General features: G+C 40.2%; 1 protein-coding gene across 1 annotated transcript; it reads right to left on the bottom strand.

Annotated features, from left to right (window-relative positions):
* Positions 1–2,471: 2,471 nt before the first annotated feature.
* SLC4A1AP (solute carrier family 4 member 1 adaptor protein) lies at positions 2,472–18,556 on the bottom strand. The gene is made up of 14 exons (XM_068676609.1): positions 18,059–18,556; positions 17,438–17,624; positions 16,613–16,735; positions 15,754–15,814; positions 14,770–14,909; positions 14,474–14,634; positions 13,202–13,271; positions 10,444–10,633; positions 9,477–9,588; positions 8,653–8,893; positions 7,791–7,865; positions 6,670–6,740; positions 4,166–4,238; positions 2,472–2,913 (listed from the first exon to the last, which is right to left on the bottom strand). The coding sequence occupies exons 1-14, from the start codon at positions 18,554–18,556 to the stop codon at positions 2,864–2,866; spliced, it is 2,052 nt and encodes a 683-aa protein (XP_068532710.1). The 3' UTR covers positions 2,472–2,863.
* Between the last annotated feature and the right edge of the window lie 151 nt (positions 18,557–18,707).

Below are 18,707 nucleotides of genomic sequence, written 5' to 3'. Positions count from 1 at the left end.
CGAGCTGCAATGGCAGCTTGGTTGTGAGCCAGCTGCGGAGAGAAAAAATGGCTGTGTAATTAATTGCCCAGGGTGGTAAGCTGATGTGCAGAGAAGTACCCAGCCGGAGTTTACATTTCATAGACTCTTTACATTTTTTACCCATGAAACTAAGCAGCCTTCTCCAAATGTTGGGTATCGAGGGCTGCATGGGTTATTTCCTCCATTTTTTCAGCACCATTAAGAATCAGTTATGTAGGCCTTCTTCCACGGCAGGGTTGTAACAGGGAGCACCGCATGCTGCTTAGGAGAAAAAGCAGTTCTCGACACATACACAGACCATCAGGAGAAGATCTTTGACTTGCAACAAGAACTGGTTACTATTGCCAACAGGATATAAAAAAATTGAGGCAGAGCACACAGGAATAAGATCACAGTGATGACCCATTGCACAGGCTGTGAGAAAGAGGCTGATGAAAAGGGGAAGGCTTATAGCTGTACAGATCCCTTTTCATATACAGTGGTGGCCTCTCCTTTCCTGGCCACATACTGGTTTATGGCTATCTTTAGAGAAGAAAGAGATATTCAATCTCCCCTATTCAGTGATGTATGTACCTGGCTGAAAAGGGAAAATATTCAGATTTGTCCTGTTACATGGTGGTGGGTATCAAGTACAAACCTGATTTCTGAATGGCAAAATGATCACTGATGGGGTGCCAACAGCTTTCGAATGGGTGATTTTTCCACAGCTGATACAGCTACCATGGCATTTACTGGAACCATCCTGTGGGGACCACCTTTGGGTTTTCGTAACACACAATGCAACAAAAGATGGACCACCGACAGAGAGCGGGTTTTAGCATCAGATCTGTATGGGAGCACAAGCGAGCTGCTATGAAAAGAAACAGATGGGGAGCTCATGGGCTTAGCCAGCACCAACTGCCCAGGCCTTGATCCCCAGAGACGTGCTTGTTGGCAGCAGGGCAAATGCAATTTGTCTGTACTACAAAGCAGCCTCCCAATGAAAAGATACAGCTTTGTGCATACTATGATTTTGCTAGTTTCTATCCTTTCATAAGCAAAAATAACACCCTCTAGGGAACCCAGAAATCATTGTTTTGAGACTTGACATGCTGGCTGCCTATTTTGCAGTAAGGGTGTACCCACCTGGTGGGCTCTTTTTTTCTGTTTCCCAAGAGGGTAAGTAGTGAACTGTTGTTTCTCCTGTCCCACACCTGTGCAGGCCCTCTGCATCCACAGTGATTAAAATGAAGAGCCCTTATGAACACCTGGAATTGAACTAGGCTCTGGAGAAAGTCTGCTGAGATTATAGCATAAATCGAGATTGCAAAAACCCTAAAAAGTGCATAGCAGAGCAGCTCTATCACCAGGAGCAAGGAAAGGGTGAGAGAAACCAGGCCTGTCAGAAGGTGCAGAACGTGGTCTATGGTCCATGACAAGAGACCCAAACCGTTTCCTGTACTGCTTTTGCTCAGGGGCAGCACTGGGCTGGAATGGATCCCTAGGCAGAGCAGGGGAGGGCCCAGGGGTGGATGGGCAGGGACAGCCAGGCCCAGCAGTGCCCAGGGGGCCAGCAGCCCCATGGTGGCCTCCGGGCAGAAGCCCACGGCCCTGGGGCACGCTCAACCTCCTGGCACCCCAAGTTGGACCTGTTCTCTAGTCCCAGCAAGCAGGGCACCCAATCCTGCCCTCTACCTTTGTTCAAGTACCTCTATTCACATGTAAACTTTAGTAAGAGTTCAAGAAATGGATAAAGTGCTAATCCAGTTTATACCCACACATTTAAATCATGTGTGCTTTTTTCTAAATGTATGCAATATGTACACAAGTACACATCAGAAGTGAATCCATGCATAATATATATATATTTGTACTCTCCTTCAGATACCTATATTCATATACACAAGAGAGAAAAACATCTACTCTTATACATTAGCATTTCCTGCTCCAAAGAAAATGGGCTACCAGTCAGAATGGGATGTCTTTTGTCATCCTTTGATAAGGTGCCTACTCCCACTTTGAACACTGCTTTATTCTTGCCTCTAATATGCTTTGGTGCCAAAGAGTTAGTTATTCAGTTGCAAACCTACATTCTTTATAAAGTGCTGAAATTGCATGAAAGTGGCTCTTTGTTCATGGGCTGTGAGAGGTAAAGAACAGGCTACAATATAAGCAGCCTTTTGCAGGTTATCCTTTCATCATTTCTTCTGTTATCCTCTAATTTGAGATGGGCAGTGCCATACTCTGCAGTTCTTCAGTGCTTCTACACCTTTATAACAGTGTTCTCCTCCCTCCTAGTCCCCTTCCTATCAAGCATTCAGCAACTGTATTCAAAAACCTCTGTTGGGGAGGACTGAAACACTTTTTTTCTTAAAGTAGAAGTCTCTGCGTTCTCCCCCCCCCAACGAAAAATGTGTTTCGGATTCCATTTGCCTTGATTATATTTTCAAATAGCAGCAACAGAAGCAAAATGGTAGCGTGTCTCATTTTAATTGCCTAAAACCAACATGAATTCAATTTATCAGTCCTGTAAGCATGGAGTGTTTTTTTTTAATATACTTAAAATATTTTTTATATTTTTATTTACAAAAGGATAAACAAGTCTGTGGTTTCACACTAAACAAAAAGAACAAAGCTAATAGCAGAAGAAAGAGAGAGAAGAATGCGTGGGCTCAGGAATCTTTAAAAAAAGTATTTGGAACACAAGCAACAGAGGACACGCAGGGATGGCTAACAGCCAGCACGGCTGGAATAGGGTCTGAAAAAAACATCTCTTTTATCCCTCAGTAACGAGTGGACTCAATAAAGAGTCCGAAGCAGAGCAGTCCTTCAAACCTCAGATCTGCTTTCTGGAGCTTGAAGCTTAGTAGCCATACTTTTCGTTGAGGTGAGTCTTGCCATCACCACTCTGACCTAATGGACAAAGATAAAACGTTACTTTAAAGAAAAAACAAATTAACTTAAAAACAAACAAACAAAGAAAACAACATAAGAACCCCACAACCAACCAACAATGAACAAAAAAACACACCAAAAATTAGTCCAATACAAGTTTACAGGACAAGTATTAAATAGTCTCTAGGCAGCACCTGTCAGATAGGCATAAACCCAGGCAGGATATTACAGTCCAAATTGTCTTTTTATTTATAATTCCTTAACATTACTAACACTGTCAAGATTACATCATCTATTCATGCTTTATTTTATTATTTTTTTCCTGGTGTACTAGTTATGCCAACTTAGAAGATAAATCTGGTTATTTGCAGGTAGAGACAAGAAAAGGAGCTCCCTCTAATGGACGCAACTCTCTTGGCTACCCTAAATCAGACCTCTGGGTTGGTTATTGAAGCAGGCACTTTGCTCCAGCTGATTCACATGCCAGGAAGGCTTCACCAGGTTATAGTTTTTCTACAGTGAAATTTATTCTCATTTTTTTTTTACTTCCTTTAGAGCCTTCCCACATTATCAAGTTGCAACAGCTTCAGCAAAAGTTATAATGATGAATCTACCAAATGAAAGCTAAGCTTTGATCTTACGATGAAAACTTAAATGCAAGAAAATAAATTTCCAGTTTTGGAGCCACTGGAAATTCAATACATTCTTTAAGAGTAACCCCACTTAACTAAAAACACTCTAGAACTAAAATCAAAAAAGTTCAATTTTAACATGTACTAAATGTGTGTATCAATTATTCAGCATCTTCAAAGAGGTAGCAAGACTTTTCTTCAAAGTACGACCCAAAGTCTGTATTGCAAAAAGCTGCAGAGGATTTTCATATGTCACAGGCTTCTATGAAAATTGAGAATACTAATATTGCTGGGGCATTTATCCTTGGTGAAGCTTTGAGCTTTTCTTCTAACTAGATACCTGTATCACTATATGTGAATGGAGTTAGGTCTCTCAAATGTTATAGAAATGAAAGACAAACTTCAGGTGCATTTGTCCACTGAGATGAAGCTGCTACAGATAAGGTCAGCATTTCACAACAAGCGTTGCATGGAGATACAAGAAGTAAATATGGGGCATAACATGCCAAAAAACATCAGGTTCGCAGTAAGTATTCCCACATTACTTTTTCCCCCTCAATGCATTACAAGGACACCCTGACTACTTGTTAGGTATATTCTGGAGTTATAGGAATAAAACCCAAAGAAATTGTCAATACCTGCAGGAGGAACCCACATGCAGTAGTCTGGGTCGTCATCTGGGTAATGTGAAGAAAAAAAAGGTGGTTGGACCTGCAAAAGGAGAAAAGATTTTTAAGGTGCTGCACCCTTTCAACAATGTGTCACAGCCACTAAGTCTCTCAATTATTCAAAAGACAAATGCTGAGTAGTGGGGGTTATTTTTACATGGCCATGGACAAAAAAATATAGTTTAGTGGAAAGAAAAAAATATAGTAAACTCTCAAATTGATCCAATTTATTCCCAGTATAGTCACAGAACCATAGAAACATTGGTTAGAAAGGACCTCTGAAGATCAACGAGTCCAAACTCCATCTCAAAATAGGTCCATTGCCAACACCAAATCAGGTCATCCATGGTCTTCAGAGAGTGGATCTGGGCAGACTAGTGAGGGGAGATAAATGTAGTGCAAAACTCTACAGCTTTACTGAATAACAGAAGTGCCTATGACAACTTTCAGTTTCAAAGAAATCTCTCCCACTGCTTTCCACAACTCCAGTTCTGAACATTTTAATTGCCTCATCCTAATGTTTGTTACTGTCATTCGACACTGAGTTTCTTTACACAGGGAAAAGCTTTAGAGTAGGATTTTTAAGAAGTGCTTTAGTGATTTCAAAGCACAATCCCACTGAAAACTTTAGGTTTAAGGTGACTTTTGAAAGTATATAAAGTATATAAAAGTTCTGCTATGTTGTATAAGGGTAACTTAGCTTTTCAAAAGACAAGAAAACCCATTTTATTCAGGTCTCACTGGCATCACTGAAATGTTTAAAGCAAACAGAAACAGGTCACTTGCAATTCAAATGTTGACACAGCAATGTCTCTTTATCCCCAGCTTTTTAAGTTTTGCCACACTGGCATCATTTTCTCAAGTTTTGTTTTCAACTACTGCAGGTAGCTAACAAAAAAAGTCTCACTCTACAGTTTTTTGATGTTTTATGAGCTCAAAATGTGCCCATGTTACTCAGCACTGATTTGCATTACTCTGTAATATCATGACACAGTCCTAAGTTATGCAGTTGAAGCAATTTTTCATTCCCTCAAAAATCAAAACAAACAAAGAAACAGAAAAACAATTTCCCTTCCCCAAATTAACCTCTAAAAGAGTTCGTTTGTATCACTAATGTTTTGAAAAACATTAGACTGTGGAGTTGAACAGTTTTTAAGTATGACTTGTGAACAGCCACTTAAAAAATAGATTTTTTCCAGTTTTGCATTATTCAAAGTTATTCCTCAAACATGAAAAGAGAAAAAAACATAAGGAGAATTCCACTTGATACTTTCCATGCAAGAAAATGAGCGCAATGGCAGACAGGGCATGTGGAAAAAGTGATTTGTAATGGGAGAGAGAACACAGCTAAGCCATCTGGTATTTGGGGAATGCTCAGTGTTAGAGTGAACTCTGTGCTGATGGGAGGTGCTGACTTGACTGCCTCAGTGTGAATGCAGAAGAACAAGGCAGCTTCTCATAGAAAGGGTATACATTGGGCTCTAATAGAGTAAATTTACTCTTGCTTTCTTTATCAACGTACTTTAGGCCAGCAACAAAGAATAATACTAGAGGCTGTGCCTACCCAGTCCTTGGGTCCTCTGCCAAGAGCAGCAAGAGCAGCAGCAGCTAGCGCACACATGCTTCAGGGAGTTAAGTTTCTCTAAGCAGGTGGAGCAGGACTAAAATTCAATGGTCACCACAAAAAAATGTCCTAATGCTCAGAACTCATGGTCCATCAACTACAGTAATCTTCTTTGATGGCAGCCAGCATTATGGTGGGATGCATTCTGAAGGGAAGAGCCTCGCAATAAACACCAGGCTAAGAGCACGCCATCAGAGAAGTTTCTTCCCAATTCCAGCAATGCAACAACTACCCAAAATGTGGAAGGCTCATATACTTTGCATTTTACTACAAATCTTATGAATGGGAAGCACATCACGTACCCTCAAATTCAATAATAATTGGGTTGCAAAATACGATAGTCTTATTAGATATTTCTCTTACCATTATCTTACAGAGAAGGATGAAAACTACAGTTTTAGTCCAGCATGTTCTGTGTCAGCCAATGCATGCTTCCCATGCTACTCTCCATGAAAGTTTTGCAAAGTCACTTTGAAAGCCCAGAAGAGCACCAGTGTTCTACAACACTTGTGCTACAGGAGAAGACGCAATTCACAACAGCTGAATATCAGCTTTGCCAAGTGAATAGCTGGAAAAATAATTCTGTGTTTCAATTGAGAACCTTTTTTTATTTACTACAGCTTCATAGAACCCCTTTCTCATGCTTGAAATGCTCTGCGTTCTCACTGGAGACTCCAGAAGCTGTGTTCAATGGTAGTGTGCAGTTCTACATTTGGGAATCACTCAGCAGAAAAGCACTACCATCACCAAAGGCACACTCAATCCAGTTGTTACTATTTCACTATTAAGGAGCTGACTAAATGATTCCTTGTAATTCTTAGGCTGTAGGAGTCACAGTATCGTAACTGACCTTGCTTGAGCTATTTGTTTTCTTAGCTTTCTCAGATGTCTCTTCAGGCTTCTTGCACAATGCCTCAGATGCTGACAAAAAAAAAAAAGTTTTATGACACATCATAAAATGACCAATTCTATCACAAATATGCTTATAGAAAACTCACATAAGGATGGATACTTCCAAAAGGAAATCCAAGACAACTCACTGCAAAACCATTCATATTTATGGCTGCTGACCATCTTTGTTTTCCATAGATCTATTAACTCATGCTTAATACACTCACAGTCCCCAAACTGAATGCAGTTTAATGAGGTCCTCTATTTGGCATTCTGCAAAATCCTTTTAGTTAATGGCAGATGTTGATTTTCTATGAGAAACTCAATATCTGTAATCACTACGGTGACTGATTTAGACATAAACTGTAGAAAATGCAGAGTCAACAACCTTAAAAAAAATCATTTTATAGTAACATATGTGAGGGGAAGGCAAAGACAGAAGTATGCCTGGCTTTTCTGCCGCTTAATCTATGAAATATTGACTTTCTTAAGTCCATGGTTATTATCATGAGGGCAGGAAAACATACTCTTCAGGCACTGACTTAGGAAAAAAGAAAATTCATACAGATCTCCTCCAGATGTTCATTGCACCATACACTGTCTACATTTTGAGAATCTTGTGTGTGTGTATGTGTGTGTGTGTGTGCACGAGCAGAGGGGTCATCTGGGTCATTAAGAGTGCTAGCTAACATTATGTACTAGTTAACACTACAGAAGGACAGAACTTTCCCTTTACGAAGTGACATGAGCTAGTACTGCAAGAGAATAAGGGGAAAGAAGCTGTATGTTTATGCTCCTAAATTATAACAACTTTTATTCTAGACATTTATTTAAAAAAAAAAAAATCTCTCCACAGTTAGTGACTACAAAAAGCAAGGAGATCTGAAACAGCTGAAATTGCTTGTCTTTGCCATACATTTAGCACTGCCCAAACAAAACAATTCTTCATTTGAATTCTAGATTCTTTAGACTCTACAGTTAAGCTTAGTCTCTTTCTACTGACAAAAAAGCAGTAACTCCTTTAGGCAGTTTCTGAATCCACATGCTACTGTACTATAGTCTCCAAACTGTACAGCTCACCTTGAGATTTCTCTAGCGAGGGTCCCATCTGAGATTTATTTCTTAATATCTTTGGCTCAGGCAGAATATTAACCCCTGTAAAAAAAAAAAAAAATGTTAGGTGAATGTTCTGCACCAACTTTGAAGTGCAGAAAAAATTTTGAAGGGAACTCTTAGTTACATTTGTTTCAGGAAGAATTCTTCTCTTAGAAGTTCTCCAAATTATTTCATTCAAGTCTATCACAATAGAGTATTAAAGCAAAATTTATGACCAGTTAAAATACACTTTTCAAGAACAACCTGTTCAGCATTAAGACAAGAAGATGGAATTAGGTTTCTGTCAAACAAACTATTTACGGAGAAACATTATTAATAAGATTTTAAATGCATGAAATTAATATATAAAAGGATGAGTTACAGATAAACCACAGAGATGCAAAGAAGATGCTTCTTCCTTCCTATTTTTAAAATTATTTTTCCTCCTCACTAGCTGGTCTGAAGCTTTACTGAGGCATTTCTTTTCATATTAAGTCACTCTCTCTGACAACAACACGTTGTTATTATCATATGGACATTCAATCTAAAGAAATCAGGGCCTATCAAAATAGGACCTTTCTTGAGTCCAGGAGACTTACTTCTGTTTTACCAAAAGCAAGTAAACATGACTGCTGAGTAGAGTCCCAACCTGAAACAGGTATAACTTTCACCAGTTCCTCATCTATTTTCACCTAGACACTGGGTTCATGGCAAAAATTCATGGAAAAACTATATACTGCTGGAAAACCTGTGACACAAACCTTAGCAGATTCACATGACTCAGGAAGAAAAAAAGAGTACTTATAGACTCAGCCTTACTACTAGAAAAATCAAAATCCATGCTTACCATCCTGAAGGGATTCTAGCTTCTCATTATTGTGAGTAGAACCACTGGGATCATTAATTTCTTCTCCTGTTTCTTCCTCTGTTGTTGTTTTCATTTCCACATCTGATGCTCTGCTGTTTACTGCATCTACTTCCTGCTCCTCCTCCATTTCTTCCTCTTCTTCCTCCTCCTCTTCCTCTGGTCTATCGTCTTTCATTTTTAACAAGTTTTCAGGGATAACTGGACGCTTATCAGGCAATTTCTGCAGGACAAAGACTTGTGCATCAGTGCCAGAACAACACAGAAGTAGATGTCACAGAGATTCATTACAGGAGCAAACACGTGTGTTTCGGTCACAGTGATAGCTGGTAGGGAAACACTCACAGGATGAAGAATAGTTAGGTTTTAAGGAAAGAGTTTTTGGTAGAGATGGAAGGGGGAAAAAAAAAGATGTTCAGCCCACAGGCAAGAGTGCAGTCTTTTCATAAAAGGGACACTGGGAGCTGAATCAATCTTGGATACGATCTTAGCTAAAAGATCAAGAAAAACAAAAGAAAGAAAAGGACTAGCTGCTGATGTATAGCAGTCATTCAGCCTGATGTCTCCAGACTGCCTCTACTTGGATCAATGCCTTTTAACTGCAGCTGTGCCCCAGAAGATTGATTGCACAAGGGCACGGAATGGCTACTGCTGGCAGCAAACAACATCTGGCAGACACTGCTTGCTGCCCCGTGTACTCTTCCATTCCTGCAGGCTTGCTCCTCCGTGCGAGATGACACGGTTGCCACCTGTAGGCTCCACAGCCTCAGATATCTAAGAACAAGTGTCTGACTTGCAGCACTTACCCCTAGGCTTCCAGTCTTCAGCTTGAATTTACTCCCCCCTTTCATTGCACCGAAGAGAGGCAGGGCAATCTTTTTAGGCTTGCTGTCTGCTTCCAGACTGTGACTCCCACTCCTAATAAAAAATAGTTACAAAGAAAAACAGTATTTAAAGAACCAAACAAGTCTTATATATACATATGCAAAAACCCTGCAAAATATAAGTGAATATATAAAAGTCCTTCTATTTCTTTCAGACTTGCAGCATCCAAGGAGGATGTTTCAGGATATGACTCCTCCATACTGCAGGAGTCAGACACTTGCCATAACAGAAAGAAAAAGCAAAAAGAAAAAAAAAAAACACAAACCACACTTATCAGACTCCCTCAAATTCAAATGCACTTACATATATGCATAATATATCTGTAAATATATAAACACACTCAGAGGCCAAGCCTCAATTTAAGTAAATTAAGTAATTAAACCTCTAATCAAGTTGTCACTAGTAAACGATGAACCCAGCACACACCCTCTTGAATTGCAGCAGCATTGCTAGGCAGTGGCTGAACAGCCACTGCACTTGACTTCTGGGTACATTTCACAAAGTGATTTTCATATTATACAAAGTACTGTAAAACTCTTCAGTTCCTTTTGGATGGAGGTTGTAGAAAAAAATAAATGCTGACACCATGTTTCCAGCCCCTTCCTGCTCTTTGTCCCAGTGTAGGTTCAATTTACTCCACTATTGCTGTGCATCTGCCTCAGCCCCAGAGGCAGCAGTGGCCAGAAGGCACAGAAGCTTGTTGGAGAGATGAACCAGGAAGTTTTGAAGGCATTGCTGCCTTTGCATTTGGAAAACTGTCTACTTACTGGGGGTGCAAGATTGCCTATGAAAAGTAACAACAGTGGAAGTAATTAAAAAAAAACAACAACAAAACAAACAAACAAACCAACCAAACAAAAAACACAACAGACTTTAGCCAAGACTTACGGGGGCTTCAGCTCAGGTAATTCTGTAGGCTTGACGAGCTTTATTAACCCTTTCAATCTCTGCTGCTCTTTCCTCAGTTCAAACGATCGCAAGTGAAGTTTCTTTCGAGTCACGCTGTCTAAGGTGCACCCTGACTTTATTTCGGTCATGAATTCATCCAAGGAATCTTGAGCTGCTGGCTGGGACTGGGCTAGGCAAAATAACGATAAGATACATATTGTTATACTCAAGTCCTGCCTTTAGAGAATAAAGAATATATGAATGACTATTCTCTCTGTGAGATTTTTTTGTGTGGTGAAATAATGGAGGTTGATAGCCCTAGAAAGATGAAAGCTTTTCTTTTAACAAAGCCCAGCAGTAAATCTTAATCCAATCAGATGAAAAAGCCACTCAAAATTGAATGTTTCTTTATGAGCAAGTCTGTCTGCATTTTAGGTTGCTCATCCCAAATCAAGATCCCTAAAAAAAAAATAAGAAAAAGTCCCTAAAAAAAAATAAGAAAAAGTGGCTTTTGGGTCCTTTTTATAGTCACAGACTAAAATAAACACGGCTACAAGGAATCCTACAACACCACATGGGAAATCCCATTTTGACTTTCCCAGGATGTTTATGTAATAACGTTTGCAAACCTAAAAATGAATTAACTGACACATGATGCTGTCTCCCACTCCTGAATGACTGAGTGCATATGAGAATAAATTGTATATGTTAAGACAATCACACAAAATTTATCTTTGTTTTGGTTTGATTTTCTAACAGGAAAACACTGCTTTGTACTTGAGAAAAACAAAAAGACAGTCCTTCTACTCCACCTGACTTCAAACAAAAATATTTCTCTGCATATTTAACTAATTAAAATAAAACTGGGAGGAAAAACTCAAACAAAGAAAAATAAATACACAATTCTAACATATGGATTTAGAAAACGAACAAAAGAACAGGAAAACTCCTGAAGCATTGATCAAGCCTGAGAAAGGAATTTTTATATTTTGCTCAAAAGTAACTCTGAGACAAAGAAAAACGTTGTTGTTAGGATTACAGCGAATTGTTTGACAGGCAGTTTTCTGCCTTTTATTGTTATATAAAGTTGGCAAATCTGATATTTATCTGTGGCTTTAATATATGCACAAGGATAATTCTGTGACCAATGAGTTATTTTTAATGCAGTTTACATTATTGTTAAGAGTACACATCTGAGCAGTTTTACATAACATTTAATAGTTACACAAAAGTATAAAAAGACTAAAATTTTCAAATGTACTCAACTGAAAAGGATATTTCTGATCTAGAGACAAAATGCAGTTTTCACAAACATATGAAAGCTGAAACAGCAACTGAAGACATACAGGATTAAAAAGCTCAGAGAGATAAGAGCATCCACCTCCAACCAAATATAAATAAGAATGAAATGTATTATAAAAGAAATTCAGACAGAAATACTCTTCTTTCTCCTAACTATTTTGAGCTTAGACAAAAATGATCAATGAGAAGGCCTTGTTAATAAACAGCCTGAATCACCTCACAGCCTAGAATCAAGAGGAGATGTCATGGGAGGGGGGGAACGCAATAAAGCTTTTACTGGACCAAAAACTTACCAATTTTCTTTTGAACAGGCAACCAAAAATGAGACTGAAGAGCTTTTGTGTGTCTGATTTTCATCCAGTTACATCAGTAACTGAGAGACACCAAGTCAGTCCATCAGTAGTTAGTTCTGAAGAACAATTTATGAACTTTCACTGAGATCTTTTCAAAAACCACTTAATCTCTCCAAGTGCTTGGTAAGAGGTGTTGCAATTTAGCCTGTCATTCACTCACTGGTCTCACTACACTCTCACCCCTAGGCTACAAATGATCATTTAGAGCAAGCCAAAGTGCGTGAAGGTTTCAGAACTGTATGGAATGCTGCAACTTTGCCAGGCAGCTCAAGAGAGTAATAAGAGTCACCCATGATCAATACACACACTCCTGGCTTATACTTGTATTCCTCATCTGTGATTACATCTGAGAAAACACAAGTAACTAGAACACACGCACACAAACTGATGACAGAATATTTGCTATGTTTTATCCTGGTCTAGTTTTAGGAAATCTGCATCCAAAACTGAATCACTCTGCATTGCAATACCTTGCAGGCTGTTGGGCCTGGTAGTTAACTGATGAGATTTCACTTTTTCCAAGTCTCTAAACTAGTTCTGTAACCAGTTACAATTTACCAAGACACGATAACATATCAGAATTATATTATATTACTGAACACGTGAGCTAAGCATCCACTACTCTAACTCTGTATTTCTCTTTTCCTACCTTTTCAAGGTGTATTTGCAATGAGAGAAGTAAAATGAAAGATACTGTCTTTCCTCTGCCAGTTGTTTGTTCTTCCCTTACAGATGGTTTTGGAGGGAATGGAAAAATGTGGTCCTTGAGCTGGGTCAGTTTCACTACTATGGGCAGATAAACAGTAATAATGCCCACCCTGTTATGCTCCAGGAGCTTGTACACTTTCCTCCTTATCTTAGAAGTGGGATACTTTTGGAGAAATCTGCATTCATTAGCAAATAACTACACACACAGTACATAACCTACTGGATTAAGAGTATTAAGTATCTTCTCCAGATAACTCAATCACCTGCAAATCTTCCTACCTCTTTGTGGAAAGCAGACATACAAAAAAATGAATGTAAGATTCATGAGTCTATGATATCCGTAAGATGTTTTTTTTTAAATGGAGAACACTATAATCAGAGACTTCACATCTTACCTTTCCCTGAAGCCTTCAGCTTTTCTGTTATCTCAAGGAGCTCATTTTCAGATTCCTTTAGCTTTGCGACCTATAAGAGAAAAGACCTCCTAAGCATATACTTTATCTTCTTTAAAATCTCCATTTAAAAGTTTCTCCAATATCCTACCACATTATCTCTTTTTTTTTTCTTTTAAATTAATTTTATTTCTGATCTCTGACTGGGAATTTCTGGGATGAAAAAAATATAGTCTAGATTGTTCCTAAACAATGCATCAAAAATTATTTGAACAGTACTCATATTTATGTGTTTCAGAAAGTCCTTTCTCAGTGGCTTTTATGCCACTGTCATGATCCTCCAAGCCCTTCCTACTCTCACCTATTAGCCTCTCCACACACTATTGTCTGTGTAGGATTTTTAGTTGTCATACTCGTGTCAGTCCAGTCTGCTCATTCTTTGAAGCAGAATAAGATCCTTCGTTGGTATGTGCCCTGTGAACTTGAAAGCTTGCAATTATTATCTAGTGCTTTAAAGCTATTTTATGGTATCCTGTTCTCATTCAGCCACTGTTGTGATCTACCAAGCAGAAGGCAATATTACACCAATATTACACAGACAAAAAAGAAAGGCAGTTTGCTTTCACTGTAATTACCATTTTTTCAGATATTTACAGATACTGTGAACAAAGTAAAAAAACTCTACTCAAAGTTGCAAATTTCTCTTGCCTCTCCTAGTTTATGACAAATTAAGTCTTGTATGCAGTGACAGAACCTCACAAACCAAACCCTGCTCACTAGAGAAGAGACAACACAAGGAGCTGCAAACTACTTTTTTGCAGGCTGACTTGGCCTTAAGCCATGAAAGTTCCTGACAACAAGGTATTTTATTTTCCACAGACAGTTATCCCTTCTGCCTAAGGTAGCAAATATGCGTCAGTTAGTAGCAGTACCAATGATGTTTCTGTGATGTACACTAAGTATTAAATTGAAGTAACAAATCACTTTCTCACTTTCTGTTGTTGTTTAAGAGTTTAAGGTTTCTTCTATATCCCTTTTTTCCCCCTCTCAAAACCTTTAAAAGCCTTTGGTGATTCTACAATCACCAAATCTAACCCCATTCCAATTTATCTTGTCCAATTAATAGATAAGGGTATCAAACGATACTAGAGTTCAGGCCAACAAAAATAAGAACTGGGGAAAAAAAATATATACACACACACATATATAAGCTTTCCTTCTCAGTAATAAGACGTTTATGAAAGAATAGGCCTGGCATGTCATAATTCTTCTTACCAGGGAGTCATAAGTTTCTGGTTTTTCTTCTATTTTACCAGCTTTTTTCATTCTGTTCAGTCGCTTCTTTTCTACAGCACCAGTTCGATCAAGGAAGGTGTCATCATCACTATCATAGAAGTCCTCATCTTCCCAATTCTTTGATTTCCTTTTTCGAGATACTGGGAAAGGTTAAAGGAAAAGGCCAGGAACAAAGTGACTTACACTGAGAAGTCAAACAATTTCATGATAGCCATCTCAAACCCCTGGAGTTAAGGGGCTTTTAGAAACATCACAGCATTTACACGGTTATTTACCTGCTTCTTGCCTCAGCACTCCCCTAGCATCCAATAATCTGCAAGCTTCCAGTGCACACTGTACCATTGCTTCTTTCTTCTTTCCTGAATGGAGAACCTCTGCCACCAGCTGCTTCCCTGATGCATCATCCACAGGCAACCTGTTCAGTTCACAGCATCAGAGAATAGCTCCAATACAAACAGCTTTTCCTGGATGCTACTCAGACACTGTATTTGTCATGTCAACATTGTTCTTTCCACCTCTCTCTAGTCTTTCTTTTTGTGGGGGTTAAATATTTTTACATTTCATTTGACACCCTACTAATCCAAACGTGAGCACAGACTTTCTGTATTTTATTTCACTAACCCAAACAATAAATATTTTTCCATTTGTTCAGTTGGGATTACAACAGGTTAAACATCAGTCATGAATCTTTTTAAGCATCACCTTGCATCTATGCAACACCAGTAACAAATATTTTATGTCACACTGAAGGAAAGGTTTCTTAAGCAATGATGACATGTTGTACCTATCCATTTGAGACCTAATCTGTTGATTTAATTCTACCTCACCTTCTCCAGCCTAATACAAGAATTACGTTAGTTGGTCAACAAAACCCACAAAACTGCTTTGTACCAGTTTCAGTTCTTTGATGGTATAGAGTAGAACATTTTTTTCCCCATTAGGAGTTGTAAGATACTGACTCCTGGTTTCTTTTGTATTTCAATTTCATGTGTTTCTGAAAACATGGGGAAGTGAAAGAACCCGTTTCCTTGCTTTACCAATTTTCACCTCTAAGGAGCACCAAATGCTGGCAGACCAGAAAGGAGTACAGACACTGAACTAGGCATTGATCCTTGACCTTCTGCTTCAGTATCAGGACTTTGGTCTAATTCCAGCTGGCCTCCTTGGCAAGCATGATAGATAAGTGATTCCCTCAGCTTTTGTTTGTGAATACAATGAAGCCAGATTCTACACACAGAAGTGAATGAATGTATACATACTTGACCCTGCATAGCCAGCTGTTGTGCCCACGGTCATCATATTCGTATTCTAACTCTTCTCCTAGAGAGGAAAAGAAAGAAAGTTGGTATAGTTATCAAAAGTGAAATAAACAGGTACAATCTTTATAGCTGAGAAAAACATCAGGGTTAGACAAAATAGGTATGATGTTCTTGTGGTATATCAAAGACTGAATTTGTCTTTTTTTTTTTTTTTTTTTTAATGCCATGGGATCTTTGGTTCATATTATGCTCATTTAGTTATTTTTCACAATCAAGGTTTTTTTCATATCAAAGATCCGTAACTGACCTGTTTAGGAATACACAGTTAAAGAAAAAAAAACAACCTTGTACCTTCAGGCATTAAAGTAAATGATACTGAAGGAAGGACAGTTTGAAATCTGGATTCACAGATACTGTTTATTACAAAGGTTAATTTTTCATGTTAACAAATATAGGAGTAATCCGTAAGCTTTGCTAGCAACTAATGGAAGCTTAGGCTAATTCATTATTGCTTTTTTCTTTTAATACTTTCCAGTGCTATCTCCGAACAGCACAGCTTGAAATTTGATGGCTTCAGATTTTTTAATATAGCTTCAAAAGATGGATGTGGTTTGACAGAGGAACATAAGATGCCCTCTCCAACTCCCAATTTAGAAGTTAGGAAATAAGTCTCAGCTCTTCAGTGGCAAGCCAAGTTTTTAAAAACAACCCCCTTCTCCCAAAAAACAATGACCAAACAAAAAAGCCCCACCCACAATTAAACAGAAAAGTTTAGCTTTCACTCTTTAATTTCCAAAGAAAAATATGAGCACAAACACCAAACTTGGCTAAGCAAAAACAATTTATAAGTGAAAAGTACCTTCTCTGTCAAAAAAGCCCTGTAGGGCCTTTCTAGGGTCTTTCATATAGAAGGCATCTTGTACGTCCTGAAAATCAATAGCAATAGGGTTTTCTTCAGCATCATCCTCCTCAGCATCCTCTCCTGGAAGAACAAAGTGAAAACAAGATATTGAAATGTTAGAATTTGAACACCAGTGTATTTCAACTACTGTCAGTTTGAAAGAAATATCAACTACATCATCCTTAAAATTATTTTTCTTAACTTGAATATTGGTTCTGCATCCAAACAAAAACCCCCACACTTTTGCAATTAGTTATTCCATTTTAGGATACAGTTTTACATAGAAATGTTACTAGAGTTTCAGCACCTTCAAGGGGTTTATGTACTTATAAATGCTCATTTACAAACAAACCATTTTGTACTGAAAAGCTCGTTAGCTATAATTTATCTCATTCAGATGTGGAATTACTGTTAAAAATGTAAGGACAGCCTCATTGCACAGCAGTCTCAAGCAAGAAAATTTAACCTCTCTGGCCAAAATGTGAATGTCACCGCAAGAACAAAATACACAGCCCAAACTAAAGTCTCATTTTCCTTTCGAGGTATAGACAAATCACTTTTTCCCTGACTTTAGAAGAAGCTCTAGTAAGGTTCTTGCCTGGTATATTTCACCTACTCACAGTACTTGTCTTTTTAAAAGGAAATGGACTTTGCATTTGTACTCAGGAACTTCCACTGGTTTTGGACAATTGTCATCCAGCTGGTACGTCAACCCCAGTATTCCTTGAAACTCACTTAAAAACCTCCCAAGGCGCATCAGCTGATGTGTGCATCAGTGCTTACCCATTCCCCACGAGCAGCTCATTTCGGTGTTCTGACTGCTCTCGTTTCTCCTCTCCTCTTTGTCACCTTCCTCGTCAGAGTCCTCTCCCAACATCGTCTTTTCCAGTTTCGCTTGCTGCTGTTTGCGCAGTGCCTTCAGCTGCGTCACGGTCAGCTCCGACTCGGACTCCTGGTCCTCCTCGGGTCCCTGTGTCACAAACAGTAACTTTATAGGAGTGTTTTGAAAAAAAGAAGAGGGATAGTTTCAACCAGACATGCATATTACATACAATAATGTCTACAGATTATAGCGCCCTTCAAAAAGCGCTCTTCAAACCATTTGCCATTGCTCTTCAAACTGGAAGATGTATCTGCTTACATGCAGATATATTAATTTCAACATCGAGAGGAGGAGAAAGAAAGAAGTGAGCGTTACTTTATACCCGCAGGCTGCTCAAATACAACCCAAAGGGGCACAATGCAAAGATTTCCAGCGGACGGGGAGCACGCAGTTCACCCCCCTTCCACGCTGGACACCCCAAGGCCCTCCTGCCCTCCCCAAACCTCCCTCGGGGCACAGCTGGGGCACAAGGCCCCGTAATTACATAAATACCAGCGCTCCCCCCACCACCCCCGGCCCACCTGCAGCAGGAAGAGGCGGGAGCTGCCGCCGAAGCGGAGCCCGTGGCCCACCCGCACCCGGCAGTAGGTGCGCGGCGGCACCCTCGCCTTGTTGAGGAAAGTGCCGTGGGTGCTGCCCAGGTCGTAGACATAGAAACCGGCGGCGTCGGAGCCCTCGGGGGAACTGCCGGGCCCCCGGTACTGCAGCACGGCGTGGTGCCGCGACACCGACGGGTGCTCCAGGGCCAGGGCGCAGCCGGGCAGCCGCCCCACCAGGAACCAGCTGCCGCCCTCCAGCCGCACCGAGCCCAGCACCACGCCGCCCTTCAGCACCTCCAGCCCGTAGCCGGCGCCGGCTGGAGGGCGGCAGCCCCACGGCGGCTCCTCGTAGCGGGGGGCTGGCGCCGCGGGACCGGGACCGGGACAAGCCCCGGGACCGGCTCCGGGTCCCGGTTCTGCTGGCGGCGGGCGGCTCGGCCGCTTGAAGCCGGCCGCCTCCGTCTCGCCGGGCTCCGCCATTTTACGGCGTCCCTCCCGAAATAGGGTCCGCCGCGGGCTGGCGGAGCGGGGAGGCGGCCACCGGGAGGCTGCGGCGCTGCCTCGGCTGCCGGCAGCGGGACGGGACCCGGGGCGGGGAGCCGGGGGTGCGGGGGGCAGGCGGCGGAGCGGG

The sequence above is a fragment of the Anas acuta genome, chromosome 3 (genome assembly GCF_963932015.1).
Source record: "Anas acuta chromosome 3, bAnaAcu1.1, whole genome shotgun sequence".
Lineage (NCBI taxonomy): Eukaryota > Metazoa > Chordata > Aves > Anseriformes > Anatidae > Anas > Anas acuta.
This window is presented reverse-complemented; position numbering and strand designations above follow the sequence as displayed.

Bases quoted from the DNA above. Each gene is read 5' to 3' on its own strand.
- SLC4A1AP (XM_068676609.1), bottom strand. From the start codon at position 18,556: ATGGCGGAGCCCGGCGAGACGGAGGCGGCCGGCTTCAAGCGGCCGAGC. The intron at 15,815-16,612 runs GTACTTTTCACT...TTTCCTCTCTAG, and splicing joins GGGCTTTTTTGACAGAGAAG to GAGAAGAGTTAGAATACGAA. The intron at 4,239-6,669 runs GTCAGTTACGAT...CTCCTTTTGCAG, and splicing joins AAACAAATAGCTCAAGCAAG to GTCCAACCACCTTTTTTTTC.